The sequence below is a fragment of the Microtus oregoni genome, unplaced genomic scaffold, assembly GCF_018167655.1.
Source record: "Microtus oregoni isolate MIOR12 unplaced genomic scaffold, Mior012 000062F_ref0000492, whole genome shotgun sequence".
NCBI lineage: Eukaryota > Metazoa > Chordata > Mammalia > Rodentia > Cricetidae > Microtus > Microtus oregoni.
The window spans coordinates 1,081,092-1,104,509 of record NW_024543872.1 but is presented as its reverse complement, the minus strand read 5'-3'; the positions used below and the strand labels follow the sequence as shown (position 1 = coordinate 1,104,509).

Here is a 23,418-nt window from a genome sequence, read left to right as displayed (position 1 = left end):
CAAATACAGGAAAATAATACATTCTGATGAACATTCCTGAATCTTTGATAACTTAAAAAGAAACTTGCAGAACTCAAGATGGTCAATATGAATCTTTATTACTTTTGTACACCATGGCTGAAGGTTTTTCTACAAGGAGAATGGATTTGTGTTTGACCAAGGGAGTTCACTAGGCTGAATCCTATGAACAGTTCTGAAAGTGATTTTTGTGTGAGCATCACTTATTTACTTGATGCTTGCATCATATTCTGAAGTTTGCAAAGAGTGGCACTTGCATCCAACTTTGGGTTACACAGAGATACACTTTATATAACTTCATGTATTTCTGCTACTGTATTGTTTATTCTCATGATTTTCTTAACACCAAATATCAAATACTGGTAAAAATGAGAGAGAGAAATTAACGTAATATAAGCAATATGGTAATATCTTTCATGTTAGTAAGACGTTTTAAAAACTTATTATTTTATTTTATGTGCTTGATTGTTTTGCCTGCATGTATGTCTGTGTGCCATAGATGAACCTAAAATCCACAGAGGCCAGAAAAAGGTATTGTATCCTGTAGAACTGGAGTTACAGATGATTTGAGCCACAATATGGTTGTTAGGAACTGACCCAGGCCTCTGAGCACCAGCCAGTGCTCTTGACTACCAATCCATCTCTCCAGATTTAGTAAGTTGGTTTTTAATAATGTTTTGCATGTGTGTAGAGTATGGATGTGGCAGGGGTACAGAGAGATGAGTATGGGTACACACAGATGCCAGAAGAGGGCATCAGATGCTCTTGTAATTTTAAGTGGCTGTGTGCTGACTGAAGTGGGCGCTAGGAACAAAGTTTGGGTACTCTGTGACATCATTACCTGCTCCTGACCACTGAAGAAGCTCTCCAGTCTATAAAAAGTCATTTTTTGACTCTGTAAACTATTAAATGCTAAAGTAAGTGCCACACAACAACCAGAATGAAATAGTTAACCATATATTCCTTTTTTTAGAGAAGGACTCACTATATAGCCCAGGCTGGCCAGGAACCAAAAACCTCCTGCTTAGCCTCCTGAGTGTCGGGATTACAGGTTCACGGCTATAACACTGCATATGGACTAACGTTTCCTTCTGAATGAGACAAGTAACAGCTAATGATAAAGAAATGAGATGCACGGTAAAATGGACATGGGAGTTGAACAACAATCAATATAGGGCATAAAAAGAGAGTGGGGACACTGGGCTCCAAGAGAGTGGGGACACTGGGCTCCAAGAGAGTGGGGACACTGGGCTCCAAGAGAGTGGGGACACTGGGCTCCAAGAGAGTGGGGACACTGGACTATAAGAGAATGGGGACACTGGGCTCCAAGAGAATAGAAAGAGCATAGGAAGCTGGTCCTTATTCCTTCTGAGAGAAAGATCATGTTCTCAGATTATCTGTTAAAAGATCTTCTAGGGATCAGAGGCCATCCCCAACCAAGTAAAGTTTCTCTTGAAGAAGAGAAAGGGGAGCAGAGGAGCTTTCTGCCGCCTCCCCCAAGACAACACTAACAATTCTGTTTACCCATCTTGCAGGACCCTAATCTTTTCTCTGCAGGTTCCTAGATTATGGGACGGCAGGAGGGCAAGTATCATGATCACAGCAGTTGACTTGTCTATGAGTTACTAATATTCCACCGGCGAGGATGCTCGAAACTACTGGCTGATGGCGGCGTTTTCATTCAGCTAAAAGATGGGCATAGTATTACAACAGCTTGTCAAGATAGGAGAAACACTGCCATACAAAGGCAACACAGACTCACAGGTACACCATCGCATCCAAAGCTGTGGAGGAAGCTGGAAACTGTCCCCTTAAAATCAAGATCCTACATAAATCCTAATTTCTCACATTTAGCCAACATTTCCCACAGTCCACTTAGCCTTGTTAAAGAAACACCATGGCTCCCTCCTCAACAAGACATTCAAGGGCATTCAAACAGGGCCTGTTCAAGAACTCAGGGCATGAGGCTGTGATAAAGTACTTGCCTAGGATATGTGAGGTCCTGGGTACAAATTCCCAGTGCCACACACACACACACACACACACACACACACACACACACAATAAACTTAACCCCAAATGTCAATCACACTCAGTGCCATCAAACTTTGCATGCGACTTGGCAGACTCTCTTTCTGTCCCCTCTTGGCTCATCCTCACTGAGGATGCCCACTGCCCCACGGGATGCTCTGCACTCTCTGTCTCCTTGGCATCGCTCCTGCCCTCTGGTTGGCTTCTCACTCTTGACTATATTCACCCTGGCTGTCCTTTAGCCTTAGCAAAGCTGCCTCCCTCACAGGCCACCATTAGATCACTGTGTTTCGGCACTGCCTCCTGGACCTGAAAGGCTCCTCTATGCCATCACTTGGGCTCCCTTGCCACCCACTCACTCATTAATCCCTTCCAATCAGGCCTCCACCCTCTGCTTTATCCCACGTCTCCTGAAAGCAACTAACTGCCAAATCCAACAGACTTTGCTCCGTCGTCCAAGGATCCCAGCTCCAACAGTGCAGGGCACCAGTGACTACAGGCCGCTGGCATTGATTTATTTATACCCTGCCTGACTCCAGTGAGGGTAAGGTGGCTTAGAGCACTGTGTGAAATAGCATGGGAGAGTGTCAGTTAGAAGTGGGGATCCAGAACAGAAGGGGTACAAAAAGAGCAAAACGAAAACCCAAATGGAACTGCCGGCATTGCCAACCAGGAGGAAGTGTGACCCTAGAGGACATCTGGCAACCTCTGAAGATGTCTTGGTCATTACAGCTGTGGAGTGCTATGGGGTCTTGTGGGTTGAGACAGGGGTGCTGCCAAACTCTCTACAAAACATAAAACAGTGCCCACATCGAAGACTCACTTGGCCTTAGATGTTAATAGTGCCAAGTTTGGGACAGTGTGTGCCTTACAGGTCAATAATTATGTGTATATATTTCTCTCCTGTCTGACTTACTGAATCCCACATATTACTAGAAGCTCTTCTTTACTGGCATTCCAACCCTGGACATATCCGAGAATCCCAACTTAACCTGACCTCTCCTTATACTTTGCTGGATCTCAGAAGGTTCCCGGTCCATAGGGAAGACTTCCATTTACCTCCCCACCTCAAGTATAGTCAGTTTCATGGTTTGGTCTGTTGCTTCTTTATGAAAAATGGTGACCAACTAGTTAATCGATGACTCTATCATTTGATTCCAGATCTGATGCCCAGCCCAGAAGGTCTGTGAGAACAGATTCTTGTATTTGGAGCAAGTGCAGTTTTCAAGGGGCAGCTAGAATGCCTAGACACACACAGGTAGGTACCCAGGGAGCGTCTGGGTGGCTTGTGGTCAACACTTAATGTTGTTTACTTTCATCATGGCTAAGCAAGCAAACCTCTCCAATAATCTGCGTTCCTTTAGCCAAGGAAGCTTCCCCTGGAAGAAACCAAAGGGGAGTTTTGTTTTAGTTAGGACCAGGTTTTAACTTCGTAAAGAGGTATTCTACGCTTACCATGGAAAGTCCTTGTCTACCAGGATTTTCCCAGTTACATAGCAACCTACCCACATTCCTTAGTATTTCCTATTTTAGAATGACTTTCAAAACCAGTTTGCCCCAAAATGTTTCTTTGGCTACTTGTTTTCTTGATCGCAAGTTAGACAGAAACACTGCCCCAAAGCCTCTGCTGAAAACTCCAAACTGTTTGCTTGGCGGCTGATAATACCAGTTCTGTGTTTCTGTGACTTTGTCCCTCCAAAATGCCTCCTTTGATGCTCCTAGAATCCTCCACAAACTTTGGGAGACTATAAGGAGGGCACTCATCTGATTCCCACCTGACATTCGTCACTGCCCCATGCAGGACTGCCAACTCTATCCCATGAGCCAGTGGGCATGAGCCTTGGCTCCCTTGAAGGTGCAGGAAAATTAGGGAGTGAGTGCCATTTCCTACATTTGCAAAATACTTATGCTCAGTCTCTGAACTGTGCCCTATATCCCATAAAATAAAGATCTTGGTATGAAAATTACCATTTCTACATATCAAAATCCCTAGAACTTAATACTACCCAAAGATGGACTCTTGAGGCAAGAGCAGAAAAAGTCACCCTCAGTTTTTAAAAGAGAAACACAAAGCTCTAATTTCACACAATAGTCATGAGGTCTAGTATAATGGATTTAGCCGCCGCCACAGCAGCACTATGACAACAAACAGTGAGCATTAACTGAACACTTACTATGTTCATGCTCTATATTAAACACCACGGAGGCAGTATCTCTCATCTAATTCCATACTTTTCATTTGAAGAGAATTATCAGAGACCCTCAAACTCAATCCTGCTTGCCAAGATAGCCACTCCTCTTAAAACTTCTATGCCCAAGAACTAGAGTTTGAGAACAGTCATAGGGATATTCTTTTCCTCAAAAGGGATCCAGAATTCAACCCACAACTATGACGCATCCCATCAAAAACGCCCAGTATGTATGCAGTTGGCGGCTGTGAAGTACACACCACCTTCCCCTTTCTGAATGACTGCCCAGCGGAAATGGTGGGCAGGATGTGTCTGACTTGCTTCCGGAGGAAGTTACTCATGGCCATGCCAACACTGCTGTGTTTCAGGATGAAAGGGAAGTATTTCAAACTATAAAGTGTAATCTAACAGTAGTGAAGATGAGAACCATGATGTTGATGATTAGGGACACTTTAAAAAGTATTTCAGGAAACAAAGAAAGCCCATTGGACACGGTGGCTTTGTGAGAGATGCCATCCCAGGGCAAGGCAGAAGCATTTCCTGCAAGCCAGAGTACAGAGGATCCACACACTCACCTGGGAGCAGCCCGGGGCACTGCAGACAAACGGCCTCTCCTGCTCCAAGTTCATCTTGGATTCCTCATAAATCTGAAGGATTAAAGGAAAACAGAAACCCATGAGTATCTCCCTCTTCTGCTTCAGATGCACAAGAAAGACAATCCCAGGGAGCCTTCTATCGCCATAAACACATGAACACGGGCCCTGTTTCCCAGTTCATTGGTTCTCCCCACTTGAGTTCCTAGTGCGGTCTCTTGCGTGCCTGTTAAAAGAAAAAGGTCATATCAATGCTAGAGCCTAAGCCTCACTATGGAAAGTTGGCTGGTGGGTGCTACTGCCAGGTAAGACCTAAACTTCCCAGCAAGATTCCAAGGCAAAGTACACCTCCCCCATACCCCCTCAGTCCTACTGAGAACTTTGAAACTGGCTGGTTGGGACAGCCAGAAGGAAAACTTCAGTTCTGTGTTCACCAGGCAAAAATTGAACATGGTCAAAATCACCTTTACAAATGACCCCAGATGCCAATAAAAGATGTGGTCTACATGATTCTCTCATTAGCACACCTGTGGCTGTTGGCTGATTCTTTTCAATGACGGGAAGGACCGTGGACACTTCAGTCACATTACTTAGATGATTTTCTAAATACTTTTAAGCTGATTTTAGATTTGTGTATTTGTATTACAGGCACTTTTATAGGTACCTGTTCTATGGCTGAGTTCTAAAACCTACTGCCTTTACCCTGAGCACAGGAAGGAACCTGTTTCTTTGCAATGCTGCCTATGGGTGGTTCCGAAAGGAAGACAGTGGCAGCTTGGCATCATGGAGGAGTCCAACTGTGCTGAGGCGAACACATCCACCCATCTTGTACAGGTTACACCTTCTTCCCCACACACTTATTCTTTAGGGAAATAAATGCTCCCTCTCACTCTCCTAAAACACAGAGTGAGGATGTTTACCTTCGGTAGCATTGCCAGTCAGACACTAGACACACAACGAGACTAAAAACATAACATAAACCAGAGAAGACGCGAAGACATGGCATGCGTTTTCAACTAAGTAACGCCCCACTCATTCCTATAGAATAGTGGTCCTCAGCCTATGGACTGTGACCCCTTTGGGGGTCAACTGACCCTTTCACAGGGGTCACATATCAGATCTCCTGCAAATCAGTTATTTACATTGCAATTCAAACAGTAGAAAAATGATAGTTATGAAGTAGCTACAAAATGATTTTATGGTTGGGGTCACCACAACATGAGGAACTGTTTTAAAGGCCTGTAGCATTAGGAAGCTTGAGAACCACTGCTAGAGGACTTTCACTGGCTGTCCATATACATGTATATACATATGTATATACATATATAAATATATAGATATGCTACAATGGTTAGCATAATTTTAATGCTTTTCTAGATTAAACATTATTATGTAAACTCCTTTCTGTGTTTATATTTTTATGAGATGATATTTTTAATTTTTATTTTTCAATTGGCACATATTTGTGAAGTATAAGGTAAAAATTAAGCAAATCTTATGCAACCTCTAATGTTCAAACTGGGGTAATTAGCCCGACTCCTTTTAAACACAGTGTCTTTGTGCTTGGACCTTTCAAACTTCTTTCTTCCACATAATGCATGTAAAAGATTCCTCTAAACCATGGTCACCCTACTGTATTCTATTTATAAGAAAAAATAAAACATAAATGTATTTGGAATCTTTCTGCCTGCTTTTGTTTGAAGAAAGTTATGAGCAACAAAAATAACTTCTTTTTTTTTTTTACTTATTTAATTTTGCTTGTGGATCACAGAGCATCCTTCCTTCCTGCGACAAGAAGCGAAGAGGAATAATTTTTTATTGGGGAAGTAGAATAAACAGAATAAACAAGCTTAGCCATTAATTAAATCTGCCATATTTTTCTAGAAAAATAACAACAGCAGAAACTTTTCAAAGCTTTCCTGGAAATGCCTCTGCACCCGTGAGTCTGGTCTGTGTGACGATGGCCTCTCATCTCAGCGTCCTCTTCTTTACAATAGGGGTGGCGATATCCATCTTCAGCCCCACCGTTCCTGTATCTGGTAACTTGGTTTGGAGTTTGAGAGACATTGAAATCATGGAGAAGAGGAGGATACATTGGAGGTGGGAGAAGCCTGTGGGTGTTACTGGAAACTCACTCCAAGATGAATCAGTCCCTCTGTGTAAAATGACAAATTCCAATTTATTCCTTTGTTCGCCCGTGTGGCTTTTTCTTGGGCGCCACTTGGGAACTTTGTTTGCTAATGTTATGAAGGAACCGTGTGTTTACAATCAAAAGCAAGATTGCATGATAGTTAAACGGGAGAGTTCTATATATGCACGTTTATGACTGAAATCAGAAGGTAGTAATTTATGATAATTAAGTGACTGTCCCAGCAACAGCTATTGCTAAGTCTCTAAAGAGTTTAACAAGCCTATGTGGGGAGAGACTTGGCCAAAGTCAGGGGCTAAGTCTAAGGAGAAGTTACCTTTCTACTGTAGTCGCTGCTCCATCCCAATCTTTGGCCCAGCAACATGCTGGCTTTCCCCATAAAGTCAGACTCCTTGGACTAACACAGTTGGCAACAGTCCTGGCCTCCTTCATCATCAGTCCCAATTTTCCACTTCAAATGTAATACAGTTCTGATGCTCATATTTGTATACATATCGGGTCCAGTCCCACAGACTGACTCGGTGGAACTGAGCCTATATTGTGTGGTTGTCATGTTTAGAGGAATATGATTAACATCACTCAGTCACTACTGACATGTATCAGTAAAAAGAATTTACACTTCAACAGACATCACATGAGAAATACAAGGTCTCTTCTCAAACAACATCGTCCTCAATCCTTTCTACTGAGTTACTACTGTCGTTCTTTTAACTTTCCGACACAGACGAGCCTGTGGCAATTTATTGCATGGCATGCAATAAGTGTGCACAAATCTGTTTAGTAACTGAACATTGGATTAGGTCTGGAGGGACACAGATGTTGCTGCCATAAAGCAGGTTCCAAGGGATCAGTGAGGTCTCCTGTGCGTGGGTGTGCATACGCTGTATAAACCTCCACCACTCAATTTTGACCGTCTACGGTTCCCACACGCTGTCTTCGCAAACGACACTGGCTTGCTAAATCCTTCCCGTGTAGGTGCTTGCAATAGATTTTCTAAATGGAATCGCTCTGCCACGGAGGCCTCGTCACTTTTATTAACTGGTATGATCTGGTTTGATGCATTAGTCAAGAGGCCTGGTTGAGTTTTACAGTCCATTGTTAAGGCTCTTTTCTAATGCAGAGTGTGATAATGATACTCTCAGACCCCTACTGCAGCGCTGGGCAGGTCCTTTTCTCCCCAGCGACTGATTCAGATGGGCTGGAGCCAGGTTGTTCCAGGGTACTCAGAAGTAAGGCCTGTTCCTCTCATTTCCCATTTAGTTGTTTTGCTGCCTGGGAATGAATATATATATCAAGTTTGGTTTGGAAATCACCATTGCCTGGCTGTCACTGCCAAGAGCATCCACAGTAGGCGCAGTATGCACTTAATAAATATTTTGTGGAGTGGATAAAGAATCTTGAATCATCGCAATAAATTGTCCCAAACAACCTTCTGCTCTAACTTTCGAGGCAACTGTTTTGCTCTGGATCAAGTTTTCAGAGAGGTGAAAAGATCATGCTGGCCACTGACTCCTCTTGCCTCTGGGTATAGTCGTTTTAAAAGAAAATTCCCCCAGACTTCATCGGGAAAAATCCAGAGCTGTTTTTTGGTGGTGGTGGTGGGGCGGGGGAGAAATGGGAGGAAGCTTGTTTCTGTCCGTTTATTTAATCATAGACATTGCAACGGAAAAAACCTGAGTTCCTGGGCTGTGTAGGCAGCTCACCCCCGCCCCCGGGATGTACATGCACACTCCCCACCGATTCTGGGCTGTGCGTGGCCCTCATAAAACACCCTCGAAGAAATCCTGAGTTTGGCTGCCCTGGTGAGAAGCTGTCCCACTGTGGCAGATGTTCGCATCACTTAATAGTTTGTAAATAGTACCATCTTAATTGCTCTTTTCCTAAAGTCACACTCCCTGTTCAGCTAAAATGAATGCTTCATGAGTCTAATTTCCTTCAACCTCTTGGAAAACAATTAAAAAACCTAATCACACAGTTTAGACTCACACCGAGTGAGTAGAGGCTTTCTCGGTTGACAAGGAGATGACAGGCTTGATTTACAGTTAGGACCCTCTGCTGCCACTGCATTCCTCTGGCTGCTAAGTGAGCTAGAATCTCTTTCTTTGTTCGGGGGTTTGACCCCACAAATTCCTAGTCTAAAATGGGAAGTTAGTCCGTAATGACTGAGGCCACCCATCCATTCCAAAGCTTTGCTGGCCATTAAGGATATGCTCGGAAAGACTGTTTCCCGAAAAGTAAACACTGCAAGAAGAAAATGCTGGTAAAAATGTAGAGAGTCTACACAATATACTCTAAATATATAATGAACTAAATACATCGTTCACAACGGTTGACCCTAGGGAATGTCTCACCATCCAGTTCCGAGGTAGCATAGCCAATCCTTTGTTAACGATGATTTCTAATCTTAGTGGAATGGCCCAGAACTGTCCGAGTCGAGTCACACGATGGAAGGAGATTTGAAATGGTAGAACACTAAAAGCATTGCTTGTATCTGAAAGCCTAGCACCAACAATGACAAGGATGTCTCAGACACAAACTGAATGTCAGTGAACACTGACCTACTGGCATGTCCCCATCTCTGGTATCATTAATCTCATTATGGGTACAGTATAAATCTTTTATTTTAAACTTTGGCTGGCATATATTGCCTTACCAAGAGGTGGTTAGATGGAGTCTTTTTGTCAGAGTTCACCTGAAACAAATCCCTGCCTTGTTGAGCCTCCCAGACCCTTGAATAAACTTTATTTTTTTTTTAAAAATTTATTTATTTATTAAGGATTTCTGCCTCGTCCCCCCAACCGCTTCCCATTTCCCTCCCCCTCCCCCGATCAAGCCCCCCCCCCCCTCATCTGCTCGAAGAGCAATCAGGGTTCCCTGACCTGTGGGAAGCCCAAGGACTGCCCACCTCTATCCAGGTCTCCTAAGGTGAGCATTCAAACTGCCTAGGCTCCCACAAAGCCAGTACGTGCAGTAGGATCAAAAACCCACTGCAATTGTTCTTGAATTCTCAGTATTCCTCATTGTCCGCTATGTTCAGCTAGTCCGGATTTATCCCATGCTTTTTCAGACCTAGGCCAGCTGGCCTTGGTGAGATCCCAATAGAACATCCCCATTGAATAAACTTTAAACAAGCAAATTGCCCCTCCAAATTCCCTAAGGTGAGTTCTTGTGGGAGAAAGTCCCATTGAGTGAGGCTCCTACTCAATACTGTTTCTCTAAGAACAAAGATGATTTAATTAACTAAATTTATTACGGCCAAAGCCAATTTGCTTTTAGTCAGACGATAAGGCACCAACAGCACACAGCAAGAAACCAACACACCCACCACAAACACACTCTACACTCATTTTATTCTAAAATGCCCAACGTGGTCTCCCAGCAAAAATACAGGCTGGATCTCAACCACTCAAGTCTAGCTGTCAGAAAAATACTGTATTTTCAGTTGGGGGCTAAGGCTTTCCTTGAGGCTGGCACTCTAACTCATCGTATTTACTCATCTGTGAAATGGGGTCATAGTAGCTAACCCATTTGAAACCAGAACCCTTCATAGAGGAGCTGCTGAGAAAGAGAAAAAAGAGAAGCAGATTTTTAAAGGAAGGAAGGAAGGAAGGAAGGAAGGAAGGAAGGAAAAGAAAAAAATAGCCGAAACTTCTGGAACTTCCAATCTATCTTGATTTGTCAAACCTGAATATTATAACTTCAAATATAAAAAATAAGTGCCCTTGAATTCCAGCCCAAGAAAATCATTGGTTTTATGAATAGGTCTTTGTGTCTCACCCAGAGGCCCTGTCCTTATCTTGCAATGTGTCTTCTTCATGTAAAACTGACTGTCCATGCCTACTTCTCTGTCGAGCTTTGTCCTCCATGTGTTTCCCCGCTCCCCCCACTCCCTCTCTCTCCTGGCTTGGCGTGGCTGGTGGAGGGATGGGGTCAACTCGTTTCCTGTCTCTGTGTTATTCTTGAAGTGCACTGCAGTCAGAATCTGAATTTCATTGGGCTAGTATTGTTTGCAGCTGTGTGACCTCTTTAACCCTGCTTTTTAAAGTGACATTTCAGCCCTCCAGCTTGAAAGGCCTGCACGCTGCAAAGTTTTCCAACCAGAAAAGGGCTCGGCCCTGGAGTGAGACTGTCCCTCACAAGGGCAAGTTGTGGCAGAAGGTGGCATGAACGGGGTGTGGCCCTGCATGGCTCCCAGCTGGCACTCCTTGCCAGAGTGGAGAGTTGTGCATGCTTGCCTAAAACAAAAAAAGGACTAGTGCATTCAAACCAAACAAAACTCCCTGCTTTTAGAAATGCTTGCCATCCCTTCATGTCCTCCAAAGCTCGGGCTGCTACAGGCGGAACCGGAGACCCCTCTAGGACTCTGTCGGTTACTCCATCAGTCTAGAGACTGTCAAAAGTTCCCTTCCCACAAGGCCGCTTTTCCCAGAAGGAAGGATTTCCAAACAGCTTTCATCTCTGGAAATTGACCCTGATCTTACTCCCCAAAGGAGGCCCTAGAGGGAGTGAGTGCTGGGGGCTCCCAGCCTCTCCCAGCCTTCTGCAGGGGCTTGTGGTTTTATATATGTGGCGTTTATAACCATATATTGGAAAGAATTCCAGTGGGATTGCTTTTTCATATGTTAGAGCCCCCTCTCTCTTTTTAAATGTTCCATATGTTTCTTTAGGTTTTTTTTTTTTTTTTTAAGTCATGGGCTAATTGGACCTTTTGTTCTCCCTAATCCTTTCTTCTAACTTTCCTATCTACGGGTTCAATAGTTCAGCGCATACTCACTGAGCTCAAGCAGGCGGCATTAGCTTTGCAACACAGAAAAGCCCTAGCGTGTGTCCGCCTGAGTGTGTGCACGCAGGTCTTTGCTCTTCTTGCTTCTGTCCAGGACAGCATATTTTTGCAGAACATCTCCCATCTCCAAGAAAACTATGTTTGACATGTATGTGGTTAACAAAACACTAGGGTGGTGATTCTCTGGTTTTTAAGGAAGTATTGAATGTAACTAAATCACTTGGCTTGTTTCTAATGGGACTGAATACAACCTCAGAAGGAAACACAGCTTGTTTCCCTATAGCATCCAGGACCACCAGCACGGGTTGGCCCCACGCACAATCATTAATTTAAGAAAAGCTATATAGGCTTGCCTCCAGCCCGATCTTATGGAGGAGGCATTTCCTTATTTGAAGTTCCTTCCTCTCAGATGATTCTTGACCCTGGGCTCAACTTGATATAAAACCATCCTGGAGAGAGGTGATCAGGGCTTAGGCCTGGATAGAGGGGATCAGGGCTTAGGGAGGCCTCTTCACTTTCCCAGTAAGTCCACTGTTGCCTTTTAAAAGAACTGGCCTTTGGAATCTTTGGAAGGAAAAACTGCAACAGCAAAGAAATGAAATGCAAGCGTGGTGTGTTCTCCACAGGTCTAATGTGGCTTGTCACGAAGCCAGTTTCCCTGTCCTGGCCTTCACTACAGCGGAGTTCTCTTTTGTACATATACAACAGCACGTTCTCAAAGGGGACGCTCTGTTACCAGACAGTCTCTGTTTGGGGATATGCTGATTTCTAAAGGTTTTGGTGTTGTTGCTGTTGAGATGTATATCTATTTGTGCATGAGCATTTTGTCTGCACAAATGTCTGCGTACCATAGGCATGCCTGGTGCCCACAGGAGTTGGAAGAGGGTGCTGGATCCCCTGGAAATGGAGTTATAGGTCGTTGTGAGACACGGTGTGGGTGCTGCAAATTGAACCCTGGTTCTCTTCATCTCTAAGCCACCTCTCCAGTCCCTCTGAACTATTTTCAAAGAAAGTGATTATTTTATATTTTGAGAAATCAGCATGTTTCAAACTTGGTTTTCTGCACACTTATACAAATGCTAGATAGTTCTGCTAAATAAGTTGTTACATCTACAAGAGCAGTGTATGTTTGATTCCTGCAAAAGTGGGCTAAAACTGTAGTCCAGCATCTCCAGAATCTGAATGATGGTCATGAGAGAATACAGCAAACACGATGGCAGTTACACCCAGCTCTGTTTACAGCAGGGCTGGAAGGGGTGGTTCTATCTTAAGGCTGACTGATTTACTATAAAGATAATCATATGAAAATGAATGCCTGTTGTCCTTGAGCCCAGCAGAAATCTGGGCATTCCTAGAAGGTATTTTTTTTTAATATTTATTTATTTATTATGTATACAATATTCTGTCTGTGTGTATGCCTGCAGGCCAGAAAGAGGGCACCAGACCCCATTACAGATGGTTGTGAGCCACCATGTGGTTGCTGGGAATTGAACTCAGGACCTTTGGAAGAGCAGGCAATGCTCTTAACCTCTGAGCCATCTCTCCAGCCCTCCTAGAAGGTATTTTAAAAAGCCTAAAGTTCTGTTCAGAGGCTACCATATCCCGTTATCAGCCAAATACCAGGTAGGACATACCCAAAGGCTTGATTCAGATTCCCAGTGTACAGTGTTTCAAATATCAAGCATGTAAACACTTGGAAATACTGGTAGATCATATAAAGACCATGCTAAGTAAAAAAAAAAGTCAAATGTGAGAAAGGGTTTAGTGAAAATAGAATATATATGGATATATTATATGAATATGGATATCTATATTTATATATTTATCCATGTCCAACCTATAGAAGAGAAAAATGGCTTGGATCAGTAATAAATTAGCAGTTTGTTTGTTTGTTTGTTTGTTTTTTAAAAAAACTAACTCCAGTGTCCAGGTAAATTACCACATTGCTGTGAGCAGTGTGGGCACAGCAAAGCCCAAACAGAACCCTGGCCTCAGTGTAATCACGATGCTCACTTTACGGCTTTTCGCTAGTGATAGATGCCTCCCTGCTCATCACTGGGCACTCTGGTTTGCTCCCTGCTACAGTGTTAATTAAAACATTTACCAAAAGCAACTTAGGAAAAAACGGTTTATTTGACTTCCATGTCTTGATGACAGACAATCATTGAGGAAAGTCAGAGCAGGAACTCAAGCAGAGGCAGAGGCAGGGATCATGGAAAAAGCTGCTAACTGGGGTACTCCCCCTGGCTTGCTCAGTCTGCTTTCTCACACAACCCAGAACAGCCCAGGGGTGGTACCACCCACACCGTGCTGGGCCCTCCTACATCAGTCATGAATCAAAAACATACCCCAGAGACCCGCTCACAGGCCCATCGAATGGAAGCAGTTCCCCCTCAGTCGAAGCTCCCTTTGCCCAAGGGACTCCAGTTTGTGACAATTTGACACAAACTAATTGGCAGACGGAGAGTAAAATTTATCAGATGGAGCATGTTTTCTCACTGTTTTGTTGTGGGAGTTCATGTGCCATGAGTTGAACCCAGGGCCTTAGATCTTATATACTAAGTTGTGTTATATCTTTGAGCTATAGTCTCATAGCAAATGTTGTTCCTTTGTGGAACTACAGCACCCGGTATTCCCGCCATACCACCCTGAACGCGCCTGATCTCGTCTGATCTCGGAAGCTAAGCAGGGTCGGGCCTGGTTAGTACTTGGATGGGAGACCGCCTGGGAATACCGGGTGCTGTAGTTCCGCAAAGGAACAACAGCAGCCCCCTTTTTTCTGACTTTAAAGGGTACCACAACAAGCTCTGAGTTCTCTTTTATGTTGCTGTCGCTGTTGGCTATCAGTTAAGACAAGACCTATAGGGAAAATGTGTCCGAACTAACTTCTCGGGAAGAAGCCTCAATAAGCAAAAAAAGAAGAAGAAAATACATAGGCACATATTCATGTATTTTTTGGTCTGTTTGGCTTTATTGAGAAGTTAATTTTGTATACAGAATATAAAACACATGTATATATGATATGCAAAATACCTATTCGAACCCCAAGAAAGATCACTTCACTCCCCATTAACTAATTCGGGACTTACAGCCCAAGCCAATGCCTAATGGAACTTGAGGGGCATACTGAGTCACAGGAAGAGAATAAGAAATTCAAGCCCACTTCACAAAGGGGTTACGTCCATTTTAAAAGTGCAGAAATACACTGCATGTGTGTGTTCAGACTGTGTGAGTGCATGCATACATGTACACTTGTATATGTGCAAGAAGAAAACATTTTTTTGAGTTTCTTACTGGCCTGGAACTCTCCAAGTAGGCTGAACTGGCTAGTCAGTGAGTTCCAGAGATCTGCCTGTACTCTATCTCCCTAGAAATAAAAATGTACACCACCATACCTAGCTTTTAAGACAAACAAACAAAAACAACAACAACAAGACAAGCAAATAAAACATGAATTAAAGGAACCAAAGTTAGGTCTTAATTTACAGGCTGCACCATGTGGGGAGGCCCTCGGTTGTGGTTTTGAAAACCACATCATTCCCAAGGCTCATGGCTTCCTCAACTTCCAACTAAACAAGAGTCCCTCTCAAAACCCAAGGAACTCTCAAAACCTGAAGGAAATATGGGGAAAGAAAGAGAGGGCTTTAAAAAAAAAAAAACAAAAACAAACTTGAATCCATGAGAGTTGAACAGCGCACCAGACCCATTCACCAAAGGCCTAGACCATGAACAAGGAACTGCATCCTTCAGGGCCCAGAGCACAGAGAACCAACAGCACCCAGTTGGAGACCACAATATGCAGTGACAGGAAAGAGGTGTGTGTGTGTGTGTGTGTGTGTGTGTGTGTGTGTGTGTGTGTATTCCCACTAAGGATGAATGTGGTCTCTTTGCTCAGGGTTAAGGATCAGGTTCTCAGGAACACCCAGAACCTGAACTCTTCCAGGATGGTAGAGACCTTTCTGCAGCTGTTGGCTGGGCATAGCAGGAGGGGTGGATGGGACATGGCAGGAAGGACAGAGATGGGGTTATACATGCCACTAGGTAGCTAAATAAAAGGAGAGAAGAGGCAGGCCAGCTCCCAAACCAGGGACAAATCTCAACTGTGCTCTGCAGGGACTGGAAGACTGTTGCTCACTGCGGCATGGTTCCCAGGCTCCGTCAGGGACAGGACAGTGACTGATCACCTGTCACACCGAACTTGTTCCTATGTGCATTTATGCATGGGGGGATAGGAAACACAGGACATGGGTCTCATTTATCTTTTCCCTCACAGCCACCTACCAAGCACAAGACCTCAGGCTGGGAGCGTGAAGTATCAGTCAAAATGGCTGTGTCTGAGCCTTAGTATCCAGCCCAGAGGGAAGGTGTGCCTGGTCTCTGGGATGGAAGGCAGACGACTAGAGGCTGTATGTAGATTTTACAAAGCTGTGTGAGCGGTCACAGGTTATGAGGAAACAAGACCACTTCTCTAACTGCATCAACTACAGTCCCCTCGTATAGCTGAACACTTCTAACAAGGTGTCGGCACCCCACTAGCGCACACAGTCACACGTACACACACACATACACACACACACACATACACACTCCCCCCACACTCACACACTCACGCTTCTCACCCGCACACTAGCACACACATGTGAGCTCTCCTCATTGTTTGAGAAGTAAGAGTTTGTGTATTTCTTAGCTTTGTTTCAAAACTACGCCTTGATTTTTATTTTATTTGCAAGAAAATAAGACTGCATTTATTCGTGGGTAGCTAGCTTAATATTGTGGTCATGGAGGTCAAAGTTTTTATTAGAAAATCAACAATTAAATACCAGCTCCCTCATTTGATAGCTGTGTGATTTTGGGCAAGTCACTTAACCTATCTGAACATTCCATTTCCTCACTATGAAAAGAGACTTTAGGGATTTGAATGATGGTTCAGCAATCAAGAGCACTAGTGGTTCTCTCTTTAATTGAAAAAAATATATACAATATATTTTGATCGCATTTTTCTCTCCTTCATCTTCTAGAACTTTCCCACCTCCCTACCCACCCAATTTTATGTTCTCTCTCCAGTAGTTTTTAAAAAACTAACAAGCAACAAAAACAAGAAACAGCTAAAACCCACAAAAATGATAATCAAAACTATTAAAAGAGGACCCTAGTTTGGTTCCTAGCACCCACAAGATGGCTCGCAACTGTCCTAATTAAAGCTCCAGGGGATCCAGTGCCCTCTTCTGGTTTCTAAGGGCTCTACATGTACACAATGCACATACAAACATGCAAACAACACATACATACACATAAAGTAAAATAAATAAATATATAAAGAGGGAGAGAGAGAGAGAGAGAGAGAGAGAGAGAGAGAGAGGCTATAGACAATATTGGCAGTGTCTGGCATGGTGTTGGGAGACTGGAGAATGGTGACGGGAACATACTTCACGAACTGTACAATGCTACCATGTCCCTTACTCTTACACAGTGCTTGCAATCGGGGTTGCCAAGGGATGACATGAAGAGCCATGTCTACACAGGAAATCCTGCTGGGCAATCCTCAGATTTTTCTGATAACTCAGCAATCATCAAGAAAACCCCCATCAATGAGAGTTTTACTTGAAGCGCACCAGCCTTGGTTCCTTTGCCTTCTTCACCAATGACTACTCTTGTTGCTATAACCAAACACCTGAGAGGAAGCAGCTTAAGGGAGAAGAGGTTTGTTTTGGCTTATGGGTCCAGGGATGCAGTCAACTGTGGTGGTGGTGGAGGCACAGCAGCAGGAACAGGGCACAGTTAGCCAGATTCATCCACTTTAAGGAAGTAGAAGAGGGATAAGAAATACCAAGGTCTTCCCACAGAGACCCATTTGCTCCAACCAAGCCCCATCTCAAGGTCCACCCCAGGCTCAGGATCAAGTGCTACAAATTCTTCAGCCTATGCTTAGCATTTCCTATTTGCAGCATGTTCTGGCCCTGGCTCCCAGGGGCGCATGGCTATCTCCCAATGCAAAAGTGTATTCATTCCAACTTTTAAATTCCCCATGCTTTTAACAACCCTAACACTGTTCAAAAATCCTAAATCTCTAAACTGTAAGCCTCTATACGACGGAAAGACAATTATATTCTTCTAACTCACTGGGCTTATTCTCAGAGTGCCTACCCCCTGTGACTTCAGCAGCTGTTTCACACCTGCCTTGTCCGTCACTTTAAAGTCACCCCTTTCTGTGCATTTCTCGTCTTTTTCTGTGACACTTGTCATCCTCTCTCATGCTAGACCAGCACGAGAACAGTGAGAAGTGACCCCGCCCCAGCTCTCCGTGAATCTCATGCTAGACCAGCATGAGGTCGGTGAGCAGTGACCACACCACAGCTCTACGTGAATCTCACACCAGTGCTGTCCTTTCATGAAATTCCCTCCAGCAGCAAATTATCACATCACTCTTGAATTCCACCTCACTCAGATTCCCAGAACAGCGGCAAAAGTCAGCCAGATTCTGTGTCAGAATGTAACTCAAATGGTCTCTGGTCCAGCTCCTGATTGAACTGGTTCCCTTCGAAACTCCCGGATCAGGGCCCCGACTCCCTACATTTCCCCCGAGAGTTTATTTTTCCAAACTTCCCCAGGACAGCCTGTAAAGTTCGACTTCTAACATAGGGCTTCTCTATTCTCCAGTTCCAAACTCTACCATACTTCTCCCATAGACCTGTTCCAAAGCCTGTGGATGACATTGTCAGCTTTTTTAACAGCAACAGCTCCACTGTTGGCACAAATTTTCAGGATTACTTCCTTTTTTCATGGCTTCAACAGAGATCTGCATTTCATAGATACCTGATAGGAGCGACTTAGGGAAGGGAGAGTTTGCTTTCCCTCACATTTCGAGGGGATAAAGCCCATCCTGACAGGGAAGTCACACCAGCAGGACCAGGGGCTCCGTCCACAGTCAGGAAGCACAGGGAGATGAAGGAGGGCATTCAGCTCATGTTCTCCCATGCGATGATGCCACTCACACTCGGTGTGGGTCTTCCCTCTTCAGTTAAATCTTTCTGGAAAAAACCCTTAGAGACCTACCCAAACATATGTTTCCATGTTGATTCTAAACCACTTCAAGGACAATCAAGAATAATTACCAAATTTTCTAACTGAGACAAATAACACTGAGAAATACTTTGAGATTAGACAGACACACGGTGTCACAGCCTGACTCTGGGGCAAACACACTGTGTCACATCCTGACTCTGGAACAGACACATTGCTAATCTCTAGGCTTGTCTAGGTGCTTGCTTTGTTCATTGCACATGGTTCTTTTCTGGGACTCACTCTTGGTATGATGATGAAACATATGGGTTTAACGAGTTACTTGATCCACCTTGGTTCTTTCTGACTGAGCAAGCTAAGGAATCTAGGGTGCATCACCAGAGGGTCCTGAGGGGCTGGAGCCACATATTCTTCGTATGTAGAACAAGGCTGGACCAGACAACAGCCTCATAGGGAGAGAGAAATCAAATCCATCTATGCCTGATGGGGGAGAGTCTTCTGTTTTGTGTTAATTTCATTGGTTAAATAAAGAGACTGCCTTGGACCTTTAATAGGACATAAAATTAGGTAGGTGGACTAAACAGAACAGAATGCTGGGAGAAAGAAGCCAAGTCAGGAGTCGCCATGATTCTCCCACTGGACACAGACGCAGGTTAAGATCTTCCCTGGTGAGACACCTCGTGGTGTTACAGGGATATTAGAAATGGGTTAGATCAATATGTAAGAGCTAGCCAATAAGAGGCTGGAACTAATGGGCCAGGCAGTATTTAAAAGAATACAGTTTCCATGTAATTATTTCAGGGCATAAACTAGCCATGTGGGCGGCCGGGTGCCGCTATGCAGCCCCACTGGATCATATTACAACAGAGTGGCACCTAGACGTGATGGGCTAAATCCACTCAAAAACTTGAGAGGGCTTTAAAAAGGAGAGAGAGTTTAACACAGTTTTTTGCTGTTTGTGGGTTGCGTGCTGCAAAGAAATTGTCCTGACTCAGCAGCAGGAAAAAACTGGCTGTTTTAAAATGCCGGCTTTCTGGGCTGTGCCGCCATTGCAATCTCTGTCTGGCTCCTGTGGGAGACAGAGCTTTTGAATGGAGCATTTGGAGTAAAGCTCTATGGCTTGCTTGATGTCAATATGGACTGCTGTGTGCCTGGAACTCTGTGTGGCTCAGGGGCACCAAATGGCTCTGAGGCAGGAGCGGCTTGGCTCAGCTCTGCCATGCTGAACTGTGCTTGTCTCAGGCAGGAACTACCGTAATTACCATAAAAACAGCGCAGTTAAGGTTTCGGCTGGGCAGGATGCAGGCGGTACCGTATTACCTTTACATGGTGCAACTTAAGTTTTTAAGAACTGCTTAACATTTTAAGAAATGCTCCTGGATAGTAAAAAAAAAAAAATTACAGATTCACAATAAAACAGATTCAGACACTGTTGGATGAATGTACGTAGGCTTGGGAGAGAGAAGAAAAAGAATATAAAGAATAAAGTTAATGTCTTAAAAAAAAGGGTAAAGTCTGAGACAGAGTACAGATAGTTAAGAGATTAAAAGAAATAAAGAAAAATAAGCCACGTAAAAATGGAAAATTCACAGAGAGTCTGGATTATGTACATTGTGTTTTCTTTAAAATTTTTGACTGTGAAGGAGCTAAGTACAGAGAGACATTTCATTACATGAGCTGCCAAGCTAGACCAGAATGGATATAAGGGTATTATGATTTCAAAATTTGGGTCTAAGGATATGATGCTTTGGAGAGGGTCTTCTTTTATTTTCACAGAGGACCAGACCCTGTGGATTGATTCTATCCCAATATGGTATGATAGACCATGACCTCCCGAAAAGTTGCTGTGAACACCCTCAAAAAATTATTTCACTCAACTGCCGACTGAGATGAACCTGGCACACAGGTTACACCCTAAACGATCTGATTAACAGCTCCCCCATTCAGCATGAAGCAGTTTGGAGAGAAAAAACTGCGCCTATGTTCCCAAATATGTTTTATAAATGTTCTTTTACATTTAAAGGGGGATATGATATAAGTATGAATAATTTGCATTGGTGTGGATTTTAAGGGCAATTTTGTTATATGTATTTCTGATATTAAGGTATTGTGATTGTGTAGTTCGTTTTTAAAATGTAATGTATAATTAGGAAATATAGGTTGTTAATGGATAATCACCAATAATAGTCAAGCTTGTAGTCATATTAGTTAGATTTTCTAGATATACAGAGATATATTTCAGTTAGATAGGCATTCTTCGTATCTTTCAAAGGCTACAGAATATGACATTTAAATGTTTTAATAACTTAGGGCTTTTCATGACAATGAGACACTCTGCTCCTGGCAGCACCAATCTACTTGGAGAGGAAGATGGCCATCGAAGTGGCTCCTTATGGAGTTTGATAGCCATTTGGGCAAGAAACTGCTCTTGCCTGGACTGATGCATAAACTGGACACAAAGAACCGGCAGAGAGAGGACTGCTGAACTTGCCTAAAGGTGAGATGATCTTTCGGGGTTCCTGATTCATGAAAGAGTCTACGAGACATTCTGCAGGACACAGCAGAAAGTGACTGAACTGTCTTTGGAATTTCCTGTTTCATGGAACTGTCTGCTGGAAACTATGGGCCTGTAGGCCGAAGATAGATGCCCCAATGGTACAAAAGAACTTTGGGTGACTGTCCAGGCAGCGAGATGTCTCTGTCATTTCTAGAGCTTTGGATTTCTTGTTTGCTTAGGCAATATTATATCCTTCTGGAGTCTTTGATGGAGTTGAAGAATGGTTAGTTATAGTTATAGTTTTCCTTAGTTATGATAAAAGATAAAGTAGATATAAATATTGTAACTGTAATTCTTGCTTGATAACTGTTTTGTTATATGTAATCTTACTATGTTAAAGTGAAAGCCTTTCTTTTTTGTTTAAACAGAAAAAGGGGAAATGATGGGGGAGAGTCTTCTGTTTTGTGTTAATTTCATTGGTTAAATAAAGAGACTGCCTTGGACCTTTAATAGGACATAAAATTAGGTAGGTGGACTAAACAGAACAGAATGCTGGGAGAAAGAAGCCAAGTCAGGAGTCGCCATGATTCTCCCACCGGACACAGACGCAGGTTAAGATCTTCCCTGGTGAGACACCTCGTGGTGTTACAGGGATATTAGAAATGGGTTAGATCAATATGTAAGAGCTAGCCAATAAGAGGCTGGAACTAATGGGCCAGGCAGTGTTTAAAAGAATACAGTTTCCGTGTAATTATTTCAGGGCATAAGCTAGCCATGTGGACAGCCGGGTGCCGGGGACGTAGCCCCGCCACTCCTATTACAACACATGCCCTCCTCTCTGCCTGCCTGCTGTGCCCATGCAGTCCTGGTCCCAGGCATCAAGGACACTGGTAGGGTCTGCCAACAATGGGTAAGCCAAGAGTCACACTCCGTCTATTGCCAAGGGCTTTGGCTTGTACTCAGGCACAAGAAAGAGAACTAATCCAGACCAAGCCTCTCCTCTCACATCTACCCACCACCACCTGGGTTACCAAAGCAGAAAGCCAGGCTTTGTTTTATCATTCCATTTCCTCAAGTAAACAGCATCATCTTTGACTATCGCTAGTTCTTGTTCTCTTGTTCTATATTCTTTTTCCTCTCTCCTTTTTATTCTTAACTATCCCGTGCAATAACTATAAACAAAAGTTCCCTAATAATTCCTGAAGTGTATGCTAACTATACAAAACAGAAGCCATAGCTTAACCAATGTGCTTTTCACTGTAGCCTCTTGAGAGAGTATGGGGAGAGATGGATCTCTGACAGCAAGATTTTCTAACCCAGGGTGCCAGGATGCTAATGATGAATAACCACAGACCTAAGGACAAGTCACCTCAATGCAAACAACCCTGTGAGGAAAATATACTGATACTATATGCTTTAATGCTCAGGAGTGGTCTTTTTTTTTTAATTTAGTGAAAACACGTCTCTCTTTTGCCACCACGTCTTATGTGTCGGTATTTCTAATCTAAGAAAAGCATTTTCCATCAAGGATTAAAGAAAGTCTTTGACGGCAGTAGCTTTGATTTATCTCTTCTACCCTGTACCTCTCTGTAAAGAGAACGGCAGAGGAACACAGTTCCAATAGGGGCTAAGAGGGCAATATTGTTCATCGTTTCCAAAGCCCCCTGCTATCCTGTTTACCTTTGCAGTGAAGACATCAGGGCTTTCTGGTACTCTGAGAACACTAGATTACTTCAGGGTAGTTTAAGTAATGTTTCTAGTTCATGTTAGTAAGATGCTTCAAAGACCTTGAACACAAGCTGTAGCAATAGCAGCAGCATCATTTCCTCCTCTGCCCTCTACTGTTTCCAGAGAAACAGAAACAAGCTCTCACACAAACACACCAAAAAAAAATTCTCTGGACACCCAAGTTAACCAATGTCTCCATTCTTCCCAAACCACCAATCAGCCAGTCACCAGGCAAACAGCTCAAGGACCAGGCAAGGAAAACATGTTATTTTTCTGGGCAAGCCTTAACTTCACTGCCTACAAAACACAGCCCCATGGGGCACATCCCACACATGGTGCGATTAAGACTCGTGTGTCTCATTTGAAACCAACAGTTACCAGAAACTGCCCAAGGAAACCTAAGCCAGGTC

At 43.5% G+C, this 23,418-nt stretch overlaps 1 protein-coding gene and 1 non-coding gene across 2 annotated transcripts in view; one reads left to right on the top strand and one right to left on the bottom strand.

Annotated features, from left to right (window-relative positions):
- Nucleotides 1-4,879, bottom strand: part of Creb5 (cAMP responsive element binding protein 5) — a 309,727-nt gene extending 304,848 nt beyond the window's left edge. Inside the window, exon 1 of the mRNA XM_041640283.1 lies at nt 4,814-4,879. Within this exon, the coding sequence (XP_041496217.1) occupies nt 4,814-4,867 (54 nt within the window). The 5' untranslated portion in view covers nt 4,868-4,879. The remainder of the gene's footprint in view (nt 1-4,813) is intronic.
- Nucleotides 4,880-14,393: 9,514 nt separating this feature from the next.
- Nucleotides 14,394-14,512, top strand: LOC121439778. Its single transcript, XR_005973288.1, has one exon. It is a non-coding gene; the product is annotated as a 5S ribosomal RNA (ribosomal RNA).
- Nucleotides 14,513-23,418: the final 8,906 nt, after the last annotated feature.